This window comes from Diachasmimorpha longicaudata, chromosome 2 (assembly GCF_034640455.1).
Source record: "Diachasmimorpha longicaudata isolate KC_UGA_2023 chromosome 2, iyDiaLong2, whole genome shotgun sequence".
In the NCBI taxonomy this organism is placed as follows: Eukaryota; Metazoa; Arthropoda; class Insecta; order Hymenoptera; family Braconidae; genus Diachasmimorpha; species Diachasmimorpha longicaudata.
The window spans coordinates 11,186,819-11,210,248 of NC_087226.1; the positions used below are offsets into that span (position 1 = coordinate 11,186,819).

General features: G+C 41.8%; 1 protein-coding gene across 1 annotated transcript; it reads left to right on the forward strand.

Moving 5' to 3' along the window:
- Nucleotides 1-4,702: 4,702 nt before the first annotated feature.
- Nucleotides 4,703-22,934, forward strand: LOC135159756 (uncharacterized). The gene is made up of 6 exons (XM_064115771.1): nucleotides 4,703-10,448; nucleotides 12,820-13,079; nucleotides 13,192-13,482; nucleotides 15,083-15,339; nucleotides 15,449-15,651; nucleotides 15,833-22,934. The coding sequence occupies exons 1-6, from the start codon at nucleotides 5,580-5,582 to the stop codon at nucleotides 22,124-22,126; spliced, it is 12,174 nt and encodes a 4,057-aa protein (XP_063971841.1). The 5' UTR covers nucleotides 4,703-5,579; the 3' UTR covers nucleotides 22,127-22,934.
- Nucleotides 22,935-23,430: the final 496 nt, after the last annotated feature.

Below are 23,430 nucleotides of genomic sequence, written 5' to 3' on the forward strand. Positions count from 1 at the left end.
TTGAATATTTTCTTTGGTATTGCTGTCCGCATAGGACACGCAACACAACTCCCAACATTTATAATCCGCGTAAAAAGTCATTTAGCCGAGAGAATGACTGGAAAACCGGGTGCAGGTGATATTTCGCGTTTCCTCCAGTCGCACGACGTGGCCAGGGCCGCTTTCAGATCGCCCACGGAAACCCCGAGGTGTTTCATTTCACCAAATAAGGAAGTGTCTTGAGGAGAAGGGGGGGAAGGTACTTGGAGGACGGCGTCGTGGGTTACGGCCCACGTAAGTATCCATGACGCTTTCTTTCGGGACCAAATTCCTAAAGGAGTGGTTGAAAACAAATTCGTCATCTGAACTGGATCAAAGCTTCCAATTCTAACGACCCCCGCACCCTAAAAGCCTCAAAATTATTTAAATGGCAAAATTGTAAACGGAGATGGGACAATTTTTATTATTGACCTGCGTTGAATGAATATTTCGAAAATTAACGGAAGTAATAACATTTTACTTTCGTCTTGTTTGTGAGCGGAGAGAAATAGTTCACGAACAATTAGGGCAGCTCCAGTTAAAAGGTCAGAGTACTCAATAGAAATTACATAACTGGCTATATATTATCTAATAAACGTTCCGTATTTTTTACTGGACTTTCCTGATGTTTTATTGTATTTTTATTGTTCCTCGTGAATTAGGGAATTTGTCAGTAATTTCAATGCAACAATTTCTTTTCGTGGGGAGCCATGAGAGTGCTACAAACATTGTGAGTAAAAAAAATCCACTATCTCCCTTAGATTTGAAAATATTGCGCATAAACTAGAGTCAGAGATAAGTCGACTTATCTCGGTTTAGGACCTCGTTGTTGATTGGTTCCTGTGAAAATTGATGACTGTCCACGGAAACGACGTAACCGAGAAAACATTTCGAAAACCTGACATATCATTTTGTTCCAGTCAAGTGACTATATTATAACAATTCCAGAAAATTTAGATGTTGTCCATTTTTACGTGAATTCGCGTGAAAACTCGGGGAAAATGTAAGATGCGTATTTGCAATGAAATCCGATCGTACGATGACCTGTTATGGCAAACAGGCGAGACGAGTGTCTCAAGGAACTCCAAGGAAACCATGGAAATGTTCATAAATGTGCTGACAATTCTCTGAATCAATTCTCGATACGCTGCGAAGGCCACATGAATTCAATGCGAAAGAACCTTAACCCAAAATCCATTCATTTTTCATGAATAAAAATAGAACATTTTTCAATCCCAGATCAGCAATGACAGGAAATTTTGACACATCAGCGATTCTTTGGGGGAAAGAAATAAATTGTCGAGGACAATTTGGGAGTCATTTCCAGGAAAGTGACATTGGGTTTAATTGATTATGGGAACAGAAGGGGAGGAGAACCTGATGAAATTTCCAATTTTTTAGTCACAGACAAAAAGAGAACTTTCATTGAATTGTAAACGGTATCTGCGTATCCGATATTTTCATATTTTAGTTCACGTGATTTTAATTTTCACAAAAAAAAGTTCACTTATCACCACTTTGTTGAGTTTGTGGGTAATAGGAAAATTATAGGTACGCACCTGAGATGGCATTATTATGCAAACGAATACCTAGATAACATGTATTCAGATGAGAGAAAAATGGAAAAAATAATGGTCGGAATTGTGAAGTAATTTTTTGCAAGGCATCAGTGCAAATGCCGAGGAAAAAGGAAACATTAAGCTCGCATATTCTGCAATAATATTTTTTACATAACATTCACGTCTCTATGTATCCATTGAACATAAATAACTCGACTTATGAAAAAATTCTGATTTTTTCCATCACTAAATCGGCGAGAAAATTCCCTCTAATGATCATCGAGTAATGACTTCTCTCAATTCCCCGCAGACCAGAAACTCATGTTCGCTTCAACGAAATCGAATGATCTGGAATGACTTCCAGTTGTCGTCGTTGCATCTTCGACATTCTTTTCACCAAATTAGTGGGAATTTCCCCTGGTTTTTGTAATTGCATCGTTAAAACTAATCATATAATTACACCGCTTTAATTACTGGAATTAGAATAAAATTTTGGTGTCGTCGTGATGCTTCCAATCTTGATATTGAAACTCACGAGTTATTCGTGTTACACAACTAGCAAATAAACGTGAAGTATCGTTATCACGATACATTGAGACTGTGTGTCGTTTTGAATTTTTAACGAGTAGCTGAGCGTCTCACGACATGCGAGGGAAGAAGATATTTTACAAAATCGTTTTGCGTTTCTTGAGCACTATAATGGTGATTAGTGTAATGATCGTGGAAGATTGACGCTTACATTGCGAATTATAAAGCGTGGATTTTCTCGGTCAATCCCACAATTGCTAATTTTTCCTTTACTTTTTTCAACCCTCAAATCCACAAAGGAAAACATTTCTTAGAAAAATCCAGCAAATCCGCTAAATAATTGTAGTTTGTATGGAATTCTCATTTGTACAAAATTTTTAAAATATTAATAACTATATAGAAAAATTGAATTCCTCCAATTTTTCTACACAACTGAATGTCTTTGCCCTGCAAACACGTCAATTCGACGAAATATTTTTTCCCGCGTAAGAATTGATTGATTGTCAAGTCCAGTAGTGCATGTCGAATGGCTCATTATCACTTGGGTTCATGTTGAAGTAACATGAAAAAAATTGGTGGTGGTTGACCAACGCAGAACGAATTCTAGGAAGATATGGGCGATCCAATGATGGTTAGACCTAGTTTATGATCAGCAGCTCTCGAAGCACTATATTTTTTTCAACTCGTGGGTTTATCTTAATGTATATTCAGCTTATCGTCTTTTCCAGTTCTAACAAGGTTAGGCATTTTGTAAATATTTGTCCCAGAATAATCATTACTGTTATGATGATTATCCTCATGATTATTTATGTTAGGAGCCTTTGTAACCACAGCCCTGTGGCCAAAGGGCTTTGGGGAATAGTCTCATGATTCGACAAAGGTTGAGATTTGAAAATTAACAAAAAATCATGACTATTCTCGAGTAATAAATTCTCGATTAAATTCTCTTTCGAATTAAAAATCTTGGACCTCGTTAAATGACTTTAACTTAAAAAAATTCTCTTGCAAATTGTCTCCAGAAATTCGCAGTTATTTTATATCAATCCGTCAGATTTAAACAATAACGGAATTATTCAAATTGAAATAAAACAGCTCTCCTGATAAAATTATTCGACGATTCTACAAGACTCTTTCAACTTTTTTCCCCACCTTTCACTGCATTACAAGCTTTTCCGTGACCCACTTTAATTCTTGCATTTTTTTTTCTCCGTTCTTACCACGAAGGGTATCCGAAATAGGAATGAAGGGGACGAGAATGAAAGGCGTTCAAGAAGAGTAGACGACAATAATGAGAACCAAAAAATTACAAATAAGAAAAAAAAACTACTGCGAAATTGAAATAAACTCTTGGACTTAAACGATTCCTCGTGCACGTTCCCTTTTGCATCGTCGACAGAGAGGTAAGAAGGTCTACGTCATCACTTGCTATACGTTTTAACCGGTTTCATTGGGTAACTCTCGCCCCCAGCTTTTTTTTACAATTTCCTTGGTGACTCCTTCGACCTCGTCAAACATTCTGATTGTCGCAGAAAAATTGCCATTTGTACCTACATTTTCGGAGAACTCTACCAAAGTTTTGGTGACGTTTGAAAACCGCATTCGTCATGATTCTGATAATCTATTGCGTAATCGGTAAATGATGGGGTTTCAAAGGTCAGTGATACAATAGATACAAATCTCCTAATTTTTTCTTGCCGGAAGTTAATTAAGAAGTTTTTGAATTCAAATTTACTAACAACGCTACATTGTAAACTGAAAAAGGCCTTGTAAAGCCCTATATCCGGTGATGGTATTAGTTGGAAGCTAACATGACTTCATAAAAATAATTTTCATTGTCAGCTCCTTTTGTTTTTTTAATCATTATTATACGTCACGTTATCTATATTGGATTCCATCACTCGGTATGACCGTGGGCATCATGGTAAATTAAAAATAAATAAATGACTAATTAAGTAAATTAGGTAATAAGGAAATGAATACATTCAAGAAAATATGAGTGGAGATAACTCCTGTGTGGAATCCACTTGAAATACTAAAAAAAATTTTACTCACACGACCGATTACGCTCTCGATAACACTAAATAATCCATTAGTACACTCTGACTTGTCGGAGCTCCATATCAATATCGACACGCCCCAAAAATGACTAGAGGCCTCTTCACAATAATCCCAGAGGGCTAAACCTCTCAAAACAAACAAGAATTCCATCGTGCAGAAGAAATAATGAAAACGCTGCTCAGTAGTAACAGCCGGTCTTTTTCTACTTAAGGCTGTGCGAATAAATTCCAGCCGAGGGGCTGAGTATTACAGAACGTAATCACTTCAAAAACTAACAAAAAAAATATTATTAAAAATATAAACCAGAATATTCAGGGTTTTTTTTTCATTAAATTCTATCAAAATTCTTTGTTTATAAAGAAATATTATGACGGAATCATGAATCGGTTAAGCTTTTCATCGTGCAATTAAATCAATGAATTGGATAATTCAAAATCTTAAAGTCTGAGAGACCCACACACCCACTAAAATATACTAGAATTATTTTAAAATAATCTTAAAAAAGCCACAGGCGAATATTTCTTCCAAAATCGTAATTTTTATGCTGTCTCCTACGGTGCGCGAATTTCTGCTCCAATAATATCTATCGGATAAATTCTCCTAGACATTGAGGTAAGATAATTTGCAGAAGCCTTTTGCGTGAGTAATAAGCAATATTTTCCTCTCATCAGCATCGAAAAGACAAGACCTGTGGATTCCGGTGTCTCCCACTCACACGAACCAGTGCGCTAAAACTCAGCGGAGCGTAAACACACACTCACACAGGTGTACATAAATCTTGACACGTCGTTCTATGAGCGTCCCACGCGGCATTCGCACACATCGAAGAGGCATTTTAAACATTTGTTAAAAAAACGAGGCGCAGGAGGGGGAGTCTGTTGATTCGTGCAATTGCGTGAAGTGAGAAAATGCCTGTGTAGAGGCCTCACTTACGTGTTGAGTTTCCACTCAGTGCTCGTAGAGAATGAAAAAATACAATAAGTAGTTATGGTAGGGATGGAATAATCCAAAAGGGAGTAGGAGAGATGGAATTGACGGGGACCTGGTGCATCTCTCGGTACTTGTTATCCCCCCGATTCAAATGTGTTTGAGAGGTAGGCGCCTTTACTACTTGCAGGCGGGCCGCGAACTGTGCCACAACGAATCGCGATACCACACCGTCAACATCGAAACAAGTTAACACAAATTACGGTAATTCCATTCGATTTCACTGCAATCCTCCGAAAATTTATTATTTACATTCAACCAATTGCCCGCAAGAATCTGAATATTAAAATATTCAAAGTGACTCTATCAGCTATTTTGTCTACATTTTGTAATATTTACAAAGGATTTGAAAAATATTTAGTGAACTCGAGTGACAAGTGAAAAATTAACGAATCATTTTTACGTCTCGGCGTAATCAATAAACCAGTGATGGGTATTAAAAAAGGTGGAAAAAAAAAGATAACGAAAGAGGGAAATGAGGCTGTGACGACCTCGTCGACGACCTCGACGGAGGTCTCGGGTACGAGTGAGACAACAGTGACAACCTCGCGAATTGTTGCCGAGGCGAGTACAAGTGCTGAGACAGAGAGCCGCAGTAGTACGAAAGAAATCACATCTGGCTCGCGTGAGGTAATAATGGATTCACGGGGTAATATAATTAAAGTGATAGAGACCCCGGGTCCGACAATCAGACAGGGAAAGTCGTCGACAAAGGGTGCAGTTGCATCGGAGGATTTTATTAGGGGTGAACAGAGCCATATGATGATTGAAAAAACACGTCCAGAAATTACACATATAATTACGAGTGATGCAATGCAAAAGGAAGACGTGGGATCCGACAGCTTTATGACATCATCATCTGTGGTGAGCTCTTCGTCCTTCATTGAGGAGTCATCGAGTACATCAGTGGGGAATAATCCACCGGAAGTTCACAGAAAATCCACGGAATCGAGCCAATCGTCAAAAACATTGTCCGAGGGAGTCAGTAGAAATGGACAGTTGTACACAGACACAGTGAGAATAGACGAGTCGGCGGATCGGCTGAATGTAGATGGAAACGTGATGGCGACTCGTGGAAAAAATGTCCAGAGTAAAACCACTGTGGAACCATTGGGGAAGCCTCACGTGACGTTCACCGATGACACGAAAACGACCAAGTGCCTTCCGCGATCCAAACCCGGTCAGTCTACGTGGGACGGAAGTTTCACATACGAGAGACCAATCACTCCGGACTCATCGAAAACATCGCAATTTACAGGTCACCAGGAGAATGTCAGAACCTCCTCCGAGCAGTCCTCATCCTTTGAGGAAGTAAAAACATCATCCGAATTAACGTCCACCGATAAATCATCCCAGGATCACGTCACTCGTCTCTCGAAAGCGCATAAATCGAAGGAAATGACGAAACGAACGAACGAGCCAACGAAAATTCGCCCATCAGGAAGTACTGATGTTGAAATAAAGGATATGTCGGAGGAGCATAACATCGTGGAATCAACATCCTCTTATATCGTCGAGTACAAAGACTCCTCAGACGGCAGAAGAGTTGAGAGAGTGTCGACGGTATCAACGACAATTCAAGAAGAGGAGCCGTCATCTCCACGGAGTACATCGACACCGATTCGCACGGGTAGTCCAGAGAAACATCAGTTCAGACCAGGTGAGTCCACATGGGATGGAAGCTTTACCTTTGAGAAGCCCCTGACCTCCTCGACCCCTCGCGCCACCGACAAAAGACATCGAAAAATGAATGTCGACATTCGTGATGTAACTGATGACAATACGATAAATGAGGCAGATGTCTCAACAACTTCATACGTCGTCGAGACGTCAGCCAGTGAGAGCAGCTTCTCAGATATCAGAGACAATTCGACAATCAGGAGGAATGAACAGGCAAGGACATTGAGTCCGATTCCTGGGGCCAGAAGACCCCCAGGAGCCAATGAAGTCATCAACGAATCGTTTATTGTCGAGCAGTCGCGCGTCCACGAGAGCTACTCAGATTCCTCGAACATCGATCTGTCGACAACAGCTGTCGAGACGATGATTATCGTCGATGGGAAGCCTGTGAGCAGATCGGTGGATTATAAAGTTGGTTCATCCGGGTTAGTTGACACTGGAATAAGGGAGACTACGGAGGAACGAAGTGGAAGACCTTGCAAGCCGGGGGCTTCTGCGTGGGACGGATCTTTCGTGTATGAGAAGACTTCGGAGCCTGTCGGGAGGGACTCCCTGGCAAGAGATACTGTCAAACAGACAGCATTAACTGACTCGGTAACAGATACTGGCGTGTCCAGCAGCACCAAATTCATCAATGTGGAATCCACTTCAGCGACTGATTCCAAGATCTACGACTCTTCCAACTATTCTACGACAGTGACTCATCCTGTGAGGGGCGAAAGACGTCCTCAAAGTCCAGAGAAAATCACTGGAAGATCTCCCAGTCCAGGGGACAGAGCATGTCGTCCTACGAAGCCAGGTTCTTCGACCTGGGACGGCTCCTTCATTTATGAGAAACCTCAACAGCCGAAGAAGCCCGCGGATACTTTAAAAGATGTACTTCAGCATCCCACAGATGTCAGGCGTCCAGGACAAGTTAATGATCAGAAAACCGAGAAAACTAATATGTCAACTACTAAATTCATCAATATTGAATCAACATCGACGGCTGAGTCACAGATATTTGACTCTTCAGATGTTTCCACAACAGTCTCCCACAAGGTGAAGGACACCAGGCGTCCGCAGAGCCCTGACAAAATCATTGGTCGTCCATCAAGCCCTGAGAAAAGGTCTCCAAGTCCAGGGGACAGAGCAGCTCGTCCTACGAAGCCGGGATCTTCAACCTGGGATGGTTCATTTACTTATGAGAAACCTCAGCAACCGAAGAAGCCTGCGGATACTCTCAAAGATGTACTTCAGCATCCCACAGATGTCAGGCGTCCAGGACCAGCTAGTGATCAGCGAACAGAGAAAACTAATATTTCAACTACTAAATTAATTAATGTTGAATCAACATCGGCCTCGGAGTCCCAGGTATTTGACTCGTCAGACGTTTCAACAACAGTGATTCATGCTGTGAGAGATAGCAGATATACTCAGAGCCCAGAAAAAATAACAGGAAGGCCACCAAGTCCTGAGAAGAGATCTCCAAGCCCAGGTGATAAATCGTGTCGTCCTACGAAACCTGGATCCTCAACCTGGGACGGTTCATTCATTTATGAGAAACCCCAACAGCCGAAAAAACCTATAGATACTCTCAAAGATGTCATCCAGCATCCTAAGGATGTATCCAAACGGCCTGAGCAACGTCCAGTGTCAATTACTGATCAAAGAACAGAGAAAACTGATTTTTCAACCACAGTGTCGAAGTCAATCAATGTAGAATCAACTTTGACCGAAGATTCTCAGGTAGTCGACTCGCAGAGCTACTCCAGTACACTTGTTCATGATGTAAGAGACGTTAAAGCCCAGACACCTGAAAAAACACCTCGTGGGCCTTCAAGTCCAACTGAAAAAACGATACGTCCTACGAAGCCTGGAGCTTCCACTTGGGATGGTTCGTTCATTTGTGAAAAGCCTGAACAGCCTAAAAAACCGATTGATAAGCCTCAGCAGCCGAAGGGTTCTACCGCATATCCAGAGCAGCCTCGAGAACCAATTACAGATCGTAGAGCTGACAGTACTGACGTTTCCACGCAATTCATCAATGTGGAATCATCATCAACAAGTGATTCAACGATTGTCGGCTCCTCAAACTACTCAACAACTATTTTCCATGATGTAAAGGGCACCCAACGAACTCAAAGCACCGAAAAGATAGCTGGGAGGCCGAAGAGCCCAGAGAGGAGATCTCCAAGTCCAGGGGACAGAGCTTCCCGCCCTACGAAGCCGGGTTCTTCTACTTGGGACGGTTCCTTCACTTACGAGAAGCCTCAGCAACCGAAGAAACCGGTAGATACTCTGAAAGATGTCATTCAGCACCCTAAGGATGCATCAAAGCGTCCAGACCAACGTCCCGGAGCAATTACTGATCGAAAAACCAACAAAATTGATGTTTCAACCACTAAATTCATCAATGTAGAGTCAACATCGACGATTGATTCGAAGATAGTTGACACTTCAGACATTTCGACCACCATTGTTCATGATGTGAAGGACACCAGACGTCCACAGAGCCCTGAAAAGATAACTGGAAAACCATCGAGTCCTGGGAAAAGATCTCCAAGTCCTAGTGACAGAGTATGTCGTCCTACGAAGCCGGGCTCTTCCACCTGGGATGGTTCATTCACGTATGAAAAGCCTCCGCAATCGAAAAAACCTGCGGATACCCTGAAAGATGTCCTTCAGCATCCTAAAGATGTGAAGCGCCCACACCAACGGCCCGAGCCAATTACTGATCGGAAAACAAACAAAATTGATGACTTAACCACTAAATTCATCAATATAGAGTCAACATCGACGATTGATTCGAAGATAGTTGACACTTCAGACATTTCGACCACCATTGTTCATGATGTGAAGGACACCAGACGTCCTCAGAGCCCTGAAAAAAAACCTGGAAAACCATTGACTCCTGAGAAGAGATCTCCAAGTCCATGTGACAGAGCATTGCGCCCTACGAAGCCCGGATCTTCAACCTGGGACGGTTCTTTCACTTACGAGAAACCTAAAGAACCCAAATCACCAAAGGATGCTTCGAGGCCAGAGGATCAACGTCCGGTGTCCATTAAGGATCTGAAGACTGGGACAACTGATATCTCCACGACAACATCGAAATTCATCAATGTCGAGGCGTCTTCCACAATTGATTCTGAGACAATAGATTCATCAAACGTCACCACAACAATTTCTCCTGGAAGAAAACCTGAGGGTCCAGAGAAGATAGCTCGAGGTCCTAGAGACAGACCTCACAGCCCCGAAAAGGGAGTGGTCAGACCGAGTCTAGCGAAAACTCCTTCGAGTCCCACAGATCGCTCCGCACGTCCGATGAAACCCGGATCATCAACCTGGGACGGCTCCTTCACTTATGAGAAACCCAAAGAGCCTAAGAAACCCGCAGAAAAAACAAAACCTGGCGACAAAAAACCTTCGGACCGGGATAAGCCCAGGAAACCTGATAGAGAGCTACAACCGGTACCATCTGACTCCACAGTCAGGAGTTTTATTTCTAAAAATGATGTGGATACAACGTTTGTTACTGAAGTAGTTCAACAGTCGTTTGTCATTGAGAAGTCCTCGAGTAGAACGGATATTATCAAGGAAAACTATATCACAGAAATTGAGGATGTGAGAGACGTGGTGAGTTTACAATATTTGTTGATCACTGAATAATACTACAAAATATTAACCAACAACGTGTGATATTTATACATTCATTATTGATATGTCTACTAAATTTTCCGCATCCATGACAATGAACCTGTTCTACAATCTTGACTGTAACTTCTCTCGAATTTCTGCCTTCGTAAATTTACTAACATAAATAATCGAACGTGACGTTAATACCACCAATTGATACATTCAATGAAAAATAGATAACCCACATAGAACCCGATAATAAGAACGTGACAATGATAATAGTTGTAGCTAATGATTATTTTCATGTCCGTTGTACAGTGTTGATAAATTTGGTAAGGAACCGGCAAGCACAGAGAAACGGTAGCAATGTTGATTAGATGAGTTTCATTATTCCATTGCACTGATCATTATAACTCAATTAAACTCCGCGTATAGGTTCACAGAAAAAACTATGTTAATAGTTCTACCTAATGATTGTTTTTCACATTTTGAGTTGATAGATTGAGTGATAAATCGAGGAAACTGAAGAAATGGTAACAAACTTGATTGGATAATCAATGACTCATTCGACTGATCATTATAATTCCATAAAACTCCACATACGAAAAAAAAATTAATGAAATGAACAAATGCCTCTGCTATAAAATGCTATTGAAATTTCATTTGAGTTATTCGAATACTGAATTATTATCAAAAATATATTGATTACACTGCGACCAAGTAATTTATAACTTTTCTTAAAGTTCAAACAAGTCTTGTTTGGAAATATGTTTACTGTCTGTCAGTATAATCAATTGCCTCTTGAAAGTTTTGAAGGAGCTCATTAAATTCATTCCCAGAGTCAAAGACATTCAGAATATCCCAGAAAAAAATAGTTTCAGTAAGTCAATGCAAGACACTGCAGTGAAAAATCGAAACAGTCGTGATTAGAGAGAATTTATCAAGTCAACGCGATCACAGGGAGTTAAATGGCCTCGGACGCACCTCCTCGTCTTGAATGAAACATATCCTCCAACTCTCACCAGGCACGCCATATGACAAATACAAATAAGAAAACGTTTGTGCCCCAGTAATCCCTAGACGATATGCAATATTAAACGTGTGTTGGTCTGTTTTACATAGACTAACACAGTGTTAATATAACTGTCTTTTAGTTGCTCACCCAAGTCTGTCAGTGATATCATCGCGTGCTCGGGCTTCATTCAATTTCTGACAAATTGATTTCAACGATTGGTATGAAAATGTTTTATCGTGAGCAACCTTGGGGGCTATTCATATCACTACGTCAGCGATTTTTCTTGTCGGCGTCAACACAAAAGTACATATTTTGTTTTCGATACCGTTTCGTTTCATAGATTTGTTTAAAATACAATTCCACTTGAGTGCTTTCAAATGTCATTAACATGTAATACGCAAGATTTGCAAAATTTGAGCCGCAGAAATTTTATGGAAAATATGAAAAAAGAATATTTGAGATACACGAGAAAATGGAATTTTCTTTACTTTTACAGAAGAATAATTTATTATTCAATTTAATAGGACTGCATTAGAACTGCCTCACAAATTGATTGGAGGTTTCTATTAAACATCATTCATCTGCTGAAAATGAACAATAAACATATTTTCGTAATTATTCGTTTGGGCCCAATATATTTGAGAACTTTTAATGCAAGAAACCCACGACTTTAATAACGACGAGGAGTCTCCCCTTAATGAAATGAGTGATAGTAAATCAGCTCATTATATTCCTGTCGGGATATATTACCACTAGGTTAGATATTCACAGTAGACTGCGCTTAAACCCAATGATCGATGAAAATGCTCATACAGGAGCTGGGAGTTAAGCGATGCGGTTTCACCATACTCCATTGATGCATCCTGTATAACAAGATATCGATTCAGTGATAACCCACAAAAGCACTCGTGGTCAAACACGTGTTCTTCGTTCACACAGGCTCATTAAATTGCTAAAAAAAATTAACTCATTCACCCACTAAGTTTATTAACACATTGCGTCATAGTATTCATTGAAGGCTGAATCAGGATGTCTTCACCCGGTGTCTTTGTTTCGCAACGCAGGTGCATCGAACCTGGGTTATAATTAGAGCAATGGTAAACGGCTGTTGGCTTTAATTGCCCGGTGGTTAAAGTTGTCTAAACACGAGAAATCAATTCGTGTCACGTTTCGTGAAGGGTTTCTTCATTACTCAAATTCAATTTTACTACAGAGCTTTATCTATTGAGTAGTTTTTTTATCGAAAAAAAAAATCTATAAAAAATTGGAGCAACAAGAATGGAAACGAATGATGGGACTTGAAGAAGTCACTCTAATTTAATAATTTAATTATTGATAATATTTTTTTTTCAATAGAGAGATGTTATCGAGACGTCGACAAAAGACGTTAGCAACCAGGAACAGGTGACTAGCATGGTATCACACAATGTTATCGACCATACGCACATCGAGAAGATCGATGGACCAATGGGTCCCGAGGATTCCCCCAAGAAGGTTACACCCGATCGCCCTGGCTACCCCCGAGGCATCCCCGGTCTTCGAGAAGAGGACAAACCGAAACCAGTGCCTGCAGCAGGCAAACCAAGTCGTCCTCGTCAACCCGAGGATACACGAAGGTAAGAATATTTCGCAGGAAAATTGATAAAAAGCCCAGATAAAAAGACCTAGTGAATTACACAACAAATTCGAATGAAACGAATGAAAATTGTTCTCTCGCATCATCATTAGGTCCCCAGACAGTAGACCAAAGTCGCCGGAGAAGCCGGGGGATCACGTAACACCGGGTAAACCGAAGAAGCCTGATGAGAGGCCAAAGTCACCGAGTAAATCCCGACCAGCAGCCGGAAAGCCGAGCAGAAGTCCTGATAAGGAGAAAGTCCCTGAGAAAAAGCCTAAACGAGGGGATCAGTCACCTGATTCACTTGATGGTGACGCAGCACCGAAAACACCACTCCCCGTTGATGTTCTCAAAGAAATTCCCCTGAAGGAGCAGTGCATCTGCGAACTGTGCACTTGTGGGTGAGTAAAATAATATAATACCAGGTAACTGAAGAAGCAACAAATTGAGATTGAAATTCAATCAAAAGATCAACTTGCTCTACTGCATTTCATCAATTTGCGACTGAATCAGCAAAGACTAATGAATACAGAATGAGCCATGTAGATGGGATCAAGGCTCACTTCGATCTCTACTCATGTTTTTATGCTCAGTCTTAAACATTTGTATTACTTGGCGTGTTGTAAATGGCCTCAATAAGTCCCGGCAGATCAAAGGTACACATCCAACTTACTGGTACACGTATAAATGACGCATATAGGACACGAGACAGTACCTTTTACGGTGTCACGATTCCTCATGGCAATCGAACTGTCTCCAGCCTCGGCTCGGCGTCTTCCTTATTCGATTCACTGGTTTTGTGCTCAATGCTACCTACACATTAACTGCTACATGCGACGTAATCCATCATGAGTTCACTTTCCTTTAATTCGATCACTCAAGGCATTTCTTCGCGATTTTTACATCTTAAATCAGTGGTGAAGTTGTAAACGGAGACACTACAAGATTTTTTACACGGTTCATCTACTTCAAGAAGACACTCAGATGTCTTCTATTATCAAGTTCATTTAGAATAGATTCAAAAAGTAAACAAAGCCACTTCGAAAAATGTTTATGAATATGGTTCTTGTGCGTCACCTCCATTGCACAACAAGCCATTTCATTTATCCACAATGGGCGAGAGTAAATCATGTGGCCAATTGGATGACCAATTAAGATTAAGACTGAAAGTTTAGGGGACAATTCCAGTGAGAGCTCTGACGGCTCAACTTATGTGATGATGTAATCAATTTACCATAGAACATTGGAAATTTAATGAAAATAGGAAAACCAGTCTCGAAAAGGAGAGAATCATTTTCGCAAGAGTTTTAACAAATTCCTCCTGTCGAATACTAATGAAGTCGTTGAAGTCGATCAGAAATGAGGAAAAACGTTCTTGCCTTTCATGGTGGGATTGGGAACGTGCCCTCTATTTGGAGCAAATAGTTTCTACGTTTTCCACTTTCTCATTTTTTTCTAATCGATGTCAGCTTTGAAATTGAATTGCCATTGTGAATTATGAAGAATTTGGAGAGCGAAACCGGTAACTCAATCTGAGAAATTGTGTGAAATTTTTATTGGGCTCCCATTTCATGCTTTTTAAAGAACCAAATTATTTGTTTCTATTAGATCATTTCTCCTTAGTCATCATATTTTTCGACGACAGTGTGATGACTTAACTAAATAATTTCACTTTTGTCACTCACGTGTGACATCCGTTACTCACCAATGTAGACATTACTGCCATTTAGACACATTTACACAGTATGACGTTCCATCTCGAAGACGTGAACTGCGTAGGCATAAGCAGGCCACCCACGAACTTCGTATTTTTCATAGCTCATTGTGAGAGTGATCCCTGCGGTAAAAAACAAACAACTTGTTAATGAGAGTTGGACTGTCATGTTCCCATTGAATTTTAATTGAGTTCTATGAGACTCTATTGTGATTTTTCGGAAATTCCAATTAAAAATTCCTCATAGAAATTTATAGAATGACATCAGTTGTTCTGTAATTTTTTAGGCGCCATCGATGTCCTCATAATGCACCGGAGGACCACCTGGACATCCCCCACGAGCCACTTGACGTGGTCACGTCTTACCGTCAAGAATATGACGAGAAGCACGTGGATCGTCAGGTGAAATTCCATCATGAAGATCATCTTCATATGGAGGGTGACTTCACCGGGGAACGAAGAACTGATTACGTAGTGACACGAGGAGAACGAGCACCGGTTAGGAAACCTCAGGACAATCTGAGAACTGAAGGAGATTTCGAGAGTAAACAATTATTTTTGTCGACTAGAAGGATATTTATTCTATCGAATTAAATATCTTGCAACAATGATAAGCTGTTCCCTGTTTTCATTGTACTATTTTTTATTTTTAGGTGTGACAACAACGGAGCTTGTCTTCACCGGAAAACCTGGTGAGCGTCCAAGCCCGGTACGTCGCAATACCTATACCAAGCTCGAGGGTGATTTCACAAACGAAACAACAACACGCACTGAATTTATCGATCATCGAACAGTGGAACGCGCTGAAATCATTCGCAGAGTGGATAACCTTACTGTGGGAGAGGGTGAATTTACGGTAATTGCACTTCGTATAATTAATCGATTATTGCCAACATGAGCATTGTAAAATTTAGGAACTGACGAGAAGAGGAAAATTAAAAATCCAACGAAAAGAATAGCACAATATTCCATTGGAATTGTGATTAGACCAGATCACTGGGACCTTGGTTTGATATTAATCGCGATTATGATTACAGGGAACCTCTCATACAAAAGAGGACTTCCACACTTACGACGTAGTGGAACTGGATCGTCCCACTCAACGTCGTCCATCTGTAGATAAAACCGATCGTTTCTGGAGTCAGACAGACATCGTGAACACCACGACAAATCATGAGGAATTTAGAACCTTCGACGAGACAGATTACAGGACAACTGTGATTCTCAGGAGAGAAGATAATCTACGCCCTGAGGGGCCGTTCGAGGGTCGCCCTAAGGATGATTACACACCTGGACGATTAGATCGTCCACAGCCAATTCGTCCGATCGATAATTTGAAGACTGAAGGGCCTTTTGAAGGCCGTCCAAAGGATGATTTTACCCCTAAACGTGGGGAGAGACCTGAGGTGAAGCGGCCTGAGGATAATTTGAAGCTCGAGGGAGACTTCACGGACAGAGAAAGAAAGCCTTATAAACCTGCCGAGAAGCGAACGCCGATTAAACACCCAGATAATTTGAAGACTGAAGGTGATTTTGAAAGACCAGAAGAAACTCCTTATGGTCCTGGTGAACGAGCTCCGATCGTTCGCCATCCCGATAATTTATTCCTTGAGGGAGATTTTCCGGACAGGGAACAAAAGCCCTTTAAACCAGCTGAAAGAAGGTCTCCAATTAAACATCCAGATAATCTTAAAACTGAGGGTGATTTTGAGAGGCCTGAGCATGAACAATTCCGCCCTGCGGAGAGACCCACTCCAAAGAAGCCGCAGGATAATTTGAAATCTGAAGGAGAGTTTGAGAGACCTAGCAAGACACCAGTCAAACCTGCAGAGAGAAGAACTCCTATCAAACATCCAGATAATCTCAAGCTTGAAGGTGATTTCGAAAGACCCGAAGAGATTCCTTATGGTCCTGGTGAAAGAGCTCCGATTGTACGTCATCCGGATAACCTATTCCCCGAGGGAGATTTTCCAGATGTGGAGCAACAGCCATACAAACCTGCTGAAAGACGGTCTCCAATTAAACACCCAGATAATCTCAAAACTGAGGGTGATTTTGAGAGTCGCAAATATGATGAATTCCGTCCTGCTGAGCGTCCAATCCAGAAGAGGCCACAAGACAATCTGGCTCCGGAGGGTGACATTGAAATCTGGCGTTCTCGAGATGATTTCGTTGATTATAAAGTTCGTGAACGTGTAGAAGTCACCAAGTTCGTTGATAATCTTCGATTAGAAGGGGAATTCACTGATACACGAACGAGGGATGATTTCAAGGTTGTTCGAGGTGAAAGAGTTGATATCGTTCGTCACGAAGATAATTTAAAACCAGAAGGTCCCTTCGAAGGTCGTCCTAAGGATGATTACACACCCAAGAGAGCAGATAGGCCGGAAATCAAGAGGCCAGAGGACAATTTAAAATCTGAGGGTGAGTTTGAGCGGCCTGAGAAGAAACCGATGGGTCCATCAGAGCGCCGAACTCCGATAAAACATCCAGACAACCTCAAACTCGAAGGCGACTTTGTGAAGCGACCTAAGGAGGAAGCGCCGAAGAGGGGAGATCGCGCTGACGTTAAGAAACCCCAAGATAATCTCAAAACAGAAGGGGACTTCGAACACCCTGTGCACACACCCGTTAAACCTGCTGAGAAGCGAACACCTATCAAACATCCAGATAATCTCAAACTTGAAGGTGATTTTGAGAGGCCTGAGTACGAAGAATTCCGCCCTGCTGAGAGACCTACTCCAAAGAAACCGCAGGACAATTTGAAAACTGAAGGAGAGTTTGAAAGACCTTGCAAAACACCAGTGAAACCTGCAGAGCGAAGAACTCCTATCAAGCATCCGGATAATCTCAAATCTGAGGGTGATTTCGAGAGACCTGAGGAAATCCCTTATGGTCCTGGTGACAGAGCTCCGATTGTTCGCCATCCGGATAACCTATTCCTTGAGGGAGATTTTCCAGATAGAGAACAAAAGCCCTATAAACCTGCTGAAAGACGGTCTCCAATTAAACATCCAGATAATCTCAAATCTGAAGGTGATTTTGAGAGGCGTGAGCCTGAACAATATCGCCCTGCCGAGAGACCTACTCCCAAGAAACCACAGGACAATTTGAAAACTGAAGGGGAGTTTGAGAGACCGTGCAAAACACCAGTCAAACCTGCAGAGAGAAGAACTCCTATCAAACATCCAGATAATCTGAAAACTGAGGGCGATTTCGAGAGACCTGAGGAAATTCCTTATGGTCCTGGTGAGAGAGCTCCGATTGTTCGTCATCCAGATAATTTATTCCTTGAGGGAGATTTTCCAGATAGAGAGCACAAACCGTTCAAACCAGCTGAAAGGCGTACTCCCATTAAACACCCTGATAATCTCAAAAATGAAGGGGAATTCGAGCGTCCTGAGCATGAGGGCTATCGCCCAGCGGAGAGACCCATTCAAAAGAAACCTAAAGACAATCTGAAGACTGAAGGGGACTTTGAGCGACCGGAAAAGAAATCATTTGGTCCTGGGGAACGTAGAACTCCAATTAAGCATCCTGACAATCTCAAATCTGAAGGGGACTTTGAAAGGCCACAGAAGAAGCCAGTTGGACCTGGAGAACGTAGATCTCCTATCAAACATCCCGATAATTTGAAGTCTGAAGGGGACTTTGAACGCCCTGAGCATGAGAGCTATCGTCCAGCAGAGAGGCCCATTCAGAAAAAGCCTAAAGACAATCTTAAAACTGAGGGAGACTTCGACAGGCCTGTTAAAACACCGGTGAAACCAGGCGAGAAACGAAGTCCAATAAAACACGAGGATAATCTTCACCTCGAGGGTGACTTTACTGGTCGTCCAAAGGATGATTTCTCACCGAAACGGGCAGAGCGTCCAATTCAGAAGAAACCCAAGGACAACTTGAAATCCGAAGGCCCCTTCGAGGGTCGGCCCAGAGACGACTTCAAACCAACAAGAGGAGAACGTTCGGAGATAGTTATTCATAAAGACAACTTGAAGATGGAGGGCGAAATCGATATCCACAGGTCCAGAGATGATTATATAACAACAAAGAGAATTGAACGTGTGAATGTTATCAAACGAGAAGATAATTTGAAAATGGAAGGGGAATTTACCGATATTCGCCGCAGAGATGATTACCACGTAACCCGAGGTGAACGTACAGAGATAGTTCGTCATGAGGACAATCTGAAATCAGAGGGTGATTTCGAGAGACCCACAAAGTCTCCCACAGGTCCAGCAGAGAGAAGGCAGCCAATTAGACATCCAGACAATCTGAAATCTGAAGGGGACTTCGAGCGCCCCGAACACGAATGCTATCGTCCTGCAGAGAGGCCAATTCAGAAAAAGCCTAAAGACAATCTTAAAACTGAGGGAGACTTCGACAGGCCTGTTAAAACGCCGGTGAAACCAGGTGAGAAACGAAGTCCAATAAAGCACGAGGATAATCTTCATCTCGAGGGTGACTTTACTGGTCGTCCAAAGGATGACTTCTCACCGAAACGGGCAGAGCGTCCAATTCAAAAGAAACCCAAGGACAACTTGAAACCTGAAGGTCCTTTCGAGGGCCGGCCCAGGGACGACTTTAAACCAACAAGAGGTGAACGCTCCGAGATAATTGTTCACAAAGACAACTTGAAGATGGAGGGTGAAATTGATATCTACCGGTCTCGAGATGATTACACAACAAAAAAGAGAATCGAACGGGTCGATGTGATCAGAAGAGAAGACAACTTGAAGATGGAAGGGGAATTCACTGATATCCGTCGTAGAGATGATTATAATGTGACTCGGGGTGAACGTACAGAGATAGTGCGACATGAAGACAACCTTAAATCTGAGGGTGAGTTCGAGAGACCGACAAAATCCCCGACAGGACCAGCAGAGAGGAGACAACCTATCAAGCACCCGGACAATCTCAAATCCGAGGGTGACTTCGAACGTCCTGAGCACGAAAGCTATCGTCCAGCAGAGAGGCCCACTCAGAAGAAGCCGAAAGACAATCTCAAGGTCGAAGGTGACTTTGAGCGTCCCACTTGCAAGCCAGTCGGTCCTGGGGAGCGCAGATCCCCAATAAAGCACCCAGACAACCTGAAAACTGAAGGAGATTTCGTCAAACGACCAAATCCTGAAGCTCCAAAACGAGGAGATCGTGCAGAGGTGAAGAAACCGAAAGACAATCTCAAAACCGAAGGTGACTTCGAGCGCCCGGCTCCGGACAGATACGGCCCAGGGGAACGAAGAACTCCCATACGGCACCCTGACAACTTAAAAACTGAGGGTGACTTCCAAACACCCCAGAAACCTGGCTATCAACCTGCGGAGCGTGTTTCGCCGAAGAAACCGAAGGACAATCTCAAGTCAGAAGGTGAATTCGAAAAACGAATTCCGACGAAATTCGGTCCAGCTGAGCGAAGGACTCCAATAAGACACGAGGACAATCTCCATTCAGAAGGGGATTATCATTTCACTCCACGTGATGACTACACACCTAAACGAGGAGATCGGGTTCCTATTAAGAAGCCCCAGGATAACCTCAGGTCTGAAGGAGAGATGCAGATCAGCCCAACGAGTCGAGATGACTACGTTCGACGAGTGACCAATGGAAATAGAGTGGAAATTAAGAGACACGAGGACAATCTCCACATGGAGGGAGAAATGAACGTTCATCGCTCGAGGGATGACTACAAGAAGATTACAAAAGTCGAAAGGACGGACATTAGGAGACACGAGGATAATCTGAGACTTGAGGGAGATTTTGTGGATCATCGTCGGAGGGATGATTACACAAAGGTGGTGTCACAGACGGGCCCTGGAGAGAGACGATCACCAATCAAGCCTGATGACAATCTAAAGCCTGAAGGTGACTTTGTCGCTCACCCCAAGGACGACTATGTTCCCAAACGATCTGAGAGAACAGAAGTAATCAGACGAGAAGACAATCTCAAGATGACTGGTGATTTCCAAGGTATAACTTCCCAGAAGACCACTTACAAAGTCGTCAAGGGTGAGAGGGCAGAGATTAAGCGACACGAGGATAATCTCCGAGTCAACTCCGGAACTATGGACTGTAGAACCACCAGCTATGACTCCTTCTCCCCTACCAAGAAGGAAATGAGCCCTGCGGGGCCTGTCAACAGGCGCAGGCTCATGGAGTCTACGATCTCACTTGGAGATGAGAGCAGCACTATGACGACGACTAATCAGAAGAATTATCAGACTTACACGAAGAAAACTGGCAAGGATATGGCTACGAGGATGTCCCAGACACGTGATATTGAGAATAGGAGAAATGTCGAGTCTGATACCAAGACTTTGGATGATGGAAGTATCGTGATGACGACGAGAATGACATCTACGACTGGTCAAAGAGTGTCTTCATCATCACAAGCAGCTCATCACAGCAGTCAAACTCACATCACAGAAGGTGGGAGGAGATCAGTCTCCCCGAGAAGATCAATTTCATCGATTCCCGAGCACCAGCTGGTTCGCGACGATTCGAGACACTCGTCAGACAGGCATCTCTCCTCGCATGACATTCAGACACAGAGGACTGACAAGTCTCAGCAGCAGTCTTCCAGACGCGATTACGTCAATGCTCATCACTCCGAGACACATGTCAACAGCAGGCATTTGTCCGAGCAGCACACGAAGTCGAGTCAGGCCAAGTATAGCTCCAATGGGCAAACAAGCTCGGAATTTCGTCAGGCTATGACTGGAGGTCAATCCACAGAACGTGTCATCGTCGACTCTGGCAAGTTCACACACCACAGGAAGAATATCATCTCTTCGTCTTCCACTGACGTCAACAACTCGGTTCTTCATAGAAAGGGAGTTGTATCGTCTACTGAAGCACTTCATACGAGTTCATCGACAGCTGCTGATCAGAAGAAGAGCATTTCCAATCTTGCTGAGTCAGGACAATACATCAGCAATTCGTCCCAGAGCTCGGACAGAAAAAGTCTGACCTCTCTCCATCGAAGCACGAAGGATTACAATCCCTATGCGTCTTCGAGTTATGAACGCCCACAGAGGATCGTGAGGAAGGATAATTTGACTGTTGGGGGGAAATTCTATTCTAATAGTGAAGCCAAGTCCACCTATGGAAATTTCTCGGGACAGAGGGTCGAGAGAGTGCACAGATCTATGAACGAGTCGCACATCAGCCTGGGAGAGAGCTCACACATGAACTCCAGCATGTACAAGAGGGAGTTTGTACCCAGGGTCAAGGGGCCCTGTCCAGCGGCTCTACTGGAAGCTAAAAAGGCGCCTTTTAAACACACTAGAGACACTCCTAAACATAAGTTTTATATGCCACTCGTGTCTAATTAGGAAGATTGTAGTTGCGACGATGGATTATTCATGTACTGTTTCAGGGGAAACTTTCGAGAACTGTTTACTTCTGCATTATTTGAATTACAAAACCATCTCCTGGAATAGTAGCCAAATTTAAATTTCATCTATTAGGTTTCAACTTTTCTTTAAAGTTTTACGATTTTTCATGGCAAAATTATTATTTTTTCTGTCATTGGATTCGTTCTTTTATGAAAAGAGTCCATCAGGAATGTGACATAAAATTTAATTATCTATTTTTTGATGTTCTGAGACTGGTCTCAACTACTTGGTAACTAAGAACGTGTGATTACGTTTTCTTCTCTTTTATATTGATGCCATATTTTCTTTTATACTCGCGAAATAAAAATGTTAGAATGCTGAGGGTAAAGTGTGCAATTAATTGCGTTTTTCAATGCTTCAATTTGACGATACAAAAGGTGATAGGTCGAGCTTTGCTTGATAGCGTTTTTATCAAGTGGTTCCGCCAGAATTTACGGTATATATTGTTGCTTTTATGATAATTATTATCATAGGAACGTCCTGCATTATGAGTGCTGAGACATTTGAAAGACACTAACAAGTTATGATTTTTTATTATAATTATAATTATCATTTTTTATCTTTTTTCTCTAATTGCGATAATAATTTTGTTCAGCTTGGGTTTTTTCTCTTTGTCAACATGACATATTTATTTTTCGTTAATCCAACAGTTTATTTTTTTTCTCAAAATATTTAAGAGCTTACGTTTTTTCCCATTTATACCTATCATCATTTTCTTTTCAATAAAGATTTTTTTTGTCCACCATTTTTGTTCTCTGTTTATTTTCTACATCCACTATTCGCTTTCCTACTTTCTACTCCTCTCAATTTATTTATAGTTCAGTTCGAAAATTATTTAATCACGAAGAAAATTTGTAAATATATCATCAGCAGTATTAAACTGTTGCTGATAGAGTAGAAGTTTAATCACTCCATTTACAATTCAATGATCATTTTATCAAATAATTGATGCGTATCTTTCATTCATTAGGGCACAATTGATGTTCGATTAATTCAAAAAATTGAGTTAGATCTAGAGGGGATGAAAGGTCATGGGATTGTTCACATGTATGGTGAATGTCTCTCTGTCCACGTTGACCTTTGTAAAATTGGCTGTGCTGAATATGTAATTTACCCAATCGTTGAAGCAAAGATATAAAAAGATATTGGAACGACGAATTCTCAATCCTCGAATATGTATACTGGCTTATTATACGTATTGAAGAGGCAAAATGTACAAAAATATTTCAAATGCTTCTGAA

Bases quoted from the DNA above. Each gene is read 5' to 3' on its own strand.
- LOC135159756 (XM_064115771.1), top strand. From the start codon at position 5,580: ATGGGTATTAAAAAAGGTGGAAAAAAAAAGATAACGAAAGAGGGAAAT. The intron at 13,080-13,191 runs GTAAGAATATTT...CATCATCATTAG, and splicing joins CAACCCGAGGATACACGAAG to GTCCCCAGACAGTAGACCAA. The intron at 15,340-15,448 runs GTAAACAATTAT...TTTTATTTTTAG, and splicing joins AACTGAAGGAGATTTCGAGA to GTGTGACAACAACGGAGCTT.